The 5,986-nt window shown below is 44.7% G+C and overlaps 1 protein-coding gene across 1 annotated transcript; it reads left to right on the top strand.

Moving 5' to 3' along the window:
• Positions 1-4,748: 4,748 nt before the first annotated feature.
• LOC138742025 (probable G-protein coupled receptor 139) lies at positions 4,749-5,645 on the top strand. Its single transcript, XM_069896217.1, has one exon. It carries the CDS (start codon positions 4,749-4,751, stop codon positions 5,643-5,645), a length of 897 nt encoding a protein of 298 aa, XP_069752318.1.
• Positions 5,646-5,986: the final 341 nt, after the last annotated feature.

Raw genomic sequence — 5,986 nt, 5'->3', positions numbered from 1 at the left:
TGAACAATGTACCTGGAACGCCTCTCCACATTAAAGTTTTTAAGGGCCCTTCAAATGCATACAGAGAATACCACAATTTCCAAGGCCAGGATTTTGTCCGATTGTTGTCAATCTTCTAAAACATCTAACTGTTCTTCATCTCATGAGCCTCTAATTATCTTACATCCGCTTGAAAGTTTAGGATCCCTCATTGTCCCACCCTCCTCCACTACCCCTGCCAATGCATTCCCATCGTCCACTATATAAAAACCTAGGTCTGAAACATTTACTGCTTACGTCGTCCCTAAAGTTTCCTATCTTCACCTTGTGCAGGTGTCATCTTGAAATTTCTCATTTCGCCCTGGGGAAATGAGCAGGCTGTCCGCTCTATGTATGCCTCATATCATCTAGTACATCGTTCATCGCTCCAACGAGAAAGGTTCCAGCTCCGTCAACGTTCCCTCATAAGACATATTCTCCATTAATGGCAACCACCTGTAAATCTCCTCTGAACCCTCGCCATAGAATTCACATTCTTTCCAAGACGGTCAGAAAATTAGTGAGGTGACGATTCTGGCTTTGATTTAACTCTTTTAACTCCGGGTCCCTGTTTGCAGGAACCACCAACAAGCGCATAGTTCCGTGTCCTGCTTTTTCGGAATTGGTTTTAGACTCAGTCACCAGCTGGTTCATACTGATGTAGGCCTTTCGTACTGTAGCTTTCCCTTGGGCCCAGACCGGACTGTATATTGTTAAAATTTAAGAATGGTTGGAGTCCAAAGGGTTAAATCTGACCGATATATGGCAGATTAGAATATGAAGAAATCGACATGATATTCAGTGATGGCAGATATTTACTTGGTGATGACTTTTCTGCTCCGAACTACACAGCTGATTGTCAGATCTCACCCCGAACAACCTAATCGTGTTTTCCTCAGCATGTTGCACAACACTCACGCTGGGTTGAACCAGTTTAATAAATGAATTTGCTCTTTGATCAACACCAGACAAGTGAGACTTAATAATCCCACAGGAGAGATTAATTTCCCAGTTAAAATTTCTTTGCTGTGCGTCCTTTAACATTCAGGCAGATAATTGACGCTGACGACGAGGCTAATTTGGGTCTGCGCCGGAGCAAGAGGATGGGTCTAATCTGGAAGATATTTTCTGTCGTTCATGAGATCGAGAGGACATATTATTTTGCCTTGGCTGTATTTGGAATCCCGGGTAAATTAGCGGAACGGCCGTCTGTGTTGTAAATGAGATTATCCCATCCCGTTGTGCTCCAATGACTAATTTTAGAATTGATTCATTTTTTCCCTGTGCTGTGAGACTGTTCACGCGCTGACACGTCTTGTGGCGGCGGACATGTTGACGGGCTACATCGGCAGGAGGTGACAGACACATATCTCCGCTTTTCCTAGTTAATCAGAGTGAGCTGTAAAGGTTGACAGGAAGCAGCTTGTTTTGTTTTGAGTCCATCAGGTGACCCCTAATTACGCCGCCCGTGATGGCAGCGTTTGTGATTGTTCAAAGCTTCAGTTTAGAGATCCATGATCCTCGGGTAAATAATCGCTTGCGCCCTTGAGATCAATGAGGATGCGGTGGAGAATTGTGGAGCGGAGCGAGCCATCCCATTTCAATAGCTGGTTAAAAATATGTAACTTATTCATGGACTGACACAGTTGTACCCTTTCTCCTGGGTTTACGGCATTTGCTGCGCAGGATGGTTTCCGAGGAATTGCAATCTGCATTTCAGATTTGGTTCCATATTCACAGAATTTCTCATGTGGTTGATTTCCACTCGTCCCTCAGATGAATTCGGATCAACAAACCGAGATACAGGTGATGTGATTTTCACAGAAACGACGATTCAACTGCCCCGACAGCCACTCCTCCCTCATGTTGCTGCAAACTACTGTATTTCACTTGACATTCGAATGCACTGAATGTTTGATCAATACGATCTTCTACCTGGATTGTTCATGCTCAAGATTATTGTCACATGCACCAAGGTTCAGATATAAAATTGTATTGCGAGCAGTAGGCGCACCACCTAATGTAGACGACAGTGAAAAAGGTACAGGCGAACGAGTGCAGAGTTAAGTGTGGGGGAGAGACAGAGGGAGACAGTGGGGAGAGAGAGAGAGAGATCAATTTGACGAGATCGAAGGATTTCAGAATTGTGGGTGTTATTTAGGAATCTGATTACTGCGGGAACGAATTGGATCCGATGTTGCATTTTCTCACATCCGTGAAGCCGATTTGAGGCGGGAGGGGATTGGTGAAGAGAGTGTGTCAGGAAATTAAACCTGTTGCTTGTGTTCCATCGGCCGTGGAAAGTATGAATGGAGTGGATGGATTGAAATATGGTTTGTTCGATGGAACGTACTGTATTTACCACCATCTGCATTTGGTTTCGGTCAAGAGCTTAGCAATTCCAAAACCACGCCGTGTTACACCCTGACACGATCTTTCAATGACTCATCTGTTGAAGTTTTACCGTGAAACAAGTGACATGCCAGATTTCCTCTCGTTTCTTAGGCACTATGGCGCAGGTTCACTTTCTTTTGCATTGTTTTATGGGTGGACAAAGACAAGACAATCGAGATAGTTACTCCTAGAAACTTCGGACTGACTTCAATCTCCATCTCATGGTCATTGATTGAGATCGTTTTGCGAGCCCCTCTCCTCCTCCGGGTATCTTCACCCAGTAACCTGGTCCTGCAAATATTGAAGTAGAGGCTGTCCTGTTAACTAGCCCTCTCTCTCGAATACAGGCGTGTCATCTACAAATTTACAGTCGGATAGAAACATCGAGACATAGAAATAGGAGCAGGAGTAGGTCATTCGACCCTTCGAGCCTGCTCCGCCATTCAACGAGATCATGCTGATCTTAAAGTTCAGTACCCCGTCCCCGCCTTCTCTCCGTAACTTTTAATACCCTTATACTGAAGAAATATATCTAATTCCCTCTTAAATATATTTAATGAACCTGCCTCTACTGCCCTCTGTGGCAATGAATTCCACAGATTCACCACCCTCTGGGTAAAGAAATTCCTCCTCATCTGGGTCCTAAATGGTTTGTCTATTATCCTCAAACCATGGCCCCAGGTTCTGGATTTTCCCATCATTGGAAACATCCCATCTGCATCCATTCTGTCCAGTCTTGTCAGAATTTTATGTCTCTATGAGATCCCCTCTCAATCTTCTAAACTCCAGCGAGTACAATCCCAATTTGCACAATCTTTCCTCATAAGTCATTCCTGCCATTCCAGGTATCAGCCTGGTGAATCGCCTCTGCACTCCCTCCATTGCAAGAACATAATTCCTTAGATAAGGTGACCAAAACTGCAAACAATACTCCAGGTGTGGTCTCACCAAGGCCCTGGACAGCTGCAGTAAGGTATCCTTGTTCCTATACTCAAACCCTCTTGATATGAAGACCAACATACCATTTGCCTTTTTAACCGCCTGCTGTACCTGCATGCTCGCCTTCAGAGACTGATGTACAAGTACCCCTAGGTCTCTCTGCACTTCCCCATCTCTTAATCTATTGCCATTCAAATAGAATCTGCCCTCCGGTTTGGATTACCAAAGTGGATAACCTCACATTTATCCACATTGTAGTGCATTTGCCATGTATCTGCCCAGTCCCTCAATTTATCCAAATCACACTGGAGCTTCCTGACCCCCTCTTCCGTGCACACAACCTCTCCTAGCTTAGTGTCATCTGCAAATTTGGAGATATTACATCCAATCCCCTCATCCAGATCATTAATGTAAATTGTGAACAGCTGGGGTCCCAGTACAGATCCCTGTGGCACCCCACTGGTCAGCGCCTGCCATTCAGAAAATGAGCCATTTATCCCAACTCTCTGTCTTCTACCTGCCAGCCAGTTCTCAATCCACATCAATACTTTGCCCCCAATCCCATGAGCCTTGATTTTGTAAGCCAATCGTTTATGCGGGACCTTATCGAAGGCCTTTTGGAACTCCAGGTACACCACATCCACTGGCTCTCCCCCATCTATTTTACCTGTCACCATCTCAAAGAATTCCAATAGATTTGTCAAGCACGATTTACCTTTTGTCAATCCATGTTGACTCTGTCCGCTCCCTTCTCTGCTAGTCATATACTCCGCTATTACATCCTTAATAATGGATTCCATCACTTTGCCCACTACTGATGTAAGGCTCACCGGCCTATAATTCCCCGTTTTTTCTCTACCCCCCTTTTTAAATAGTGGGGTAACATTAGCTTCCCTCCAATCCATGGGTACTGATCCTGAGTCTATCTAGTTGTGGAAAATAATTCTTAAAGCATCTGCTATCTGAATGGCCACTTTCTTGAGTACCCTAGGATGTAGATTATCAGGCCCTTGGGATTTATCTGCCTTCAATCCCATCAATTTCCCCAAGACCATGTCCTTAGAGATGCTGATTTCTTTCAGTTCCTCCCTTGCATTAGTCTCTATGATTTAGAGTGCTGTAGTTTTTAGTGCTGAGGGGCGTGGGTGAGCGGCTGCCACGTGTTGCGGAAGATCCTGGAGGAGGCGCTATCTCCAATGTTCAATTCCTGCTGGGCAGTTGGATAGGAATTCATGGATCCCAATGAAGAAAGGCCAATGTCATTGTGTTTCGGATGAGCCTGTACAGTATTATTGTGTTGAATACTGAGCTCCGGTGAATGAATTGCAAATATTCCGTGGCTGAGTGGATCACGCTCCTCGTCTTGGTTTTGTTAACACGTTTTCTCATTCATTCTCATGACAGCTAATCTGGCGTCGATTGGGATCCTGTCAGGAGGAAAGTGCGGACTCTCCAGATGCGTCACCCGCTACTTGGTGGCCATGGCCGTGGCGGATATTCTGGTCATAATCTTTGATCTGATATTGAGACGGATTCCGATTGTTTATCAGATGCATTTTGTGAGGTTAATTCCCACGTGTAATATCCACGCCGTCCTGCTTCATGCAGTGACCGACTGCTCTGTCTGGTTCACCGTCATGTTCACCTTTGACCGATTCGTTGCTATTTCTTGCCAATCGCTGAAACCTAGATATTGTACCGAGAGGACTGCGACTGCGGTTCTCGGGGCGGTGTCTGTACTGAGCAGTTTAAGGAACATTTTCTGGTACTTTATGTATGCACCTTGGTACCAATTGGCGCCTTCACCGTGGTTTTGTTACATCAGTGTGCTTGTTATGACTTCATTGGTCTGGGCCATCATTGAATTTTTACATTACATCCTCACGCCCTGTGTTCCCTTTGTTTCCATCCTTCTGCTGAATGTTTTAACAATCAGACATATTTTAGTGGCTAGTCGAGCACGTGGGAGACTCCGGGCCCAGAATTGTGCCAGAGATCACGAGATCGAAAACCGAAGGAAATCCGTATTGTTACTGTTTTTTATCTCTGGAAATTTTATTCTGTTATGGGCAACGGTTACGTTCTATTCAATATGGTCACGAATGTGGTATTTGGGGTATTACGCTGTCTATATTCCACCTTTTGTATCAGCAATGGGCTTCATGTTCCAGATGTTGAGTTGTTGCACAAACACCTGCATTTATGTGGTGACACAGACGAGGTTCAGGGAGCAGTTGATGAATGTGTTTAGATATCCCTTTACTCTGCTGGTTCGAGTGATCAAACACAGATAAAAAGAAATATTCGTGACTCCATCATCTAGCCTCACTGATTCAGGATGTGAGAAGAAAGAGGAGCAGCGTGACAAACACACGGCCGCCGGGAGAAGATGAAAGAGGTAAAGAGTCATTACATTAGAGGGGTATTGTACCCTCTCCTCGGAAGCTGAAAGGTAGCCTCTCTAATCTCTGCGTCAAGGGTATTCTGGTCTTTATCGTCTGGGCGATTGGGTTCAAGGACCGTAATGTTACAGATCAGGAAAACTCTGATTCGAGCATCCTTGGACTATTGCGTTAAATTCTGGCCGCGTCAATATAGAAAAGACCGGTTGTTTAATTAAACCTAAAAAAATTAA

Source organism: Narcine bancroftii, chromosome 8 (genome assembly GCF_036971445.1).
Source record: "Narcine bancroftii isolate sNarBan1 chromosome 8, sNarBan1.hap1, whole genome shotgun sequence".
Classification (NCBI taxonomy): Eukaryota; Metazoa; Chordata; class Chondrichthyes; order Torpediniformes; family Narcinidae; genus Narcine; species Narcine bancroftii.
This window is presented reverse-complemented; position numbering and strand designations above follow the sequence as displayed.

Coding starts and splice junctions, on each gene's coding strand:
- LOC138742025 (XM_069896217.1), top strand. CDS start 4,749: ATGACAGCTAATCTGGCGTCGATTGGGATCCTGTCAGGAGGAAAGTGC.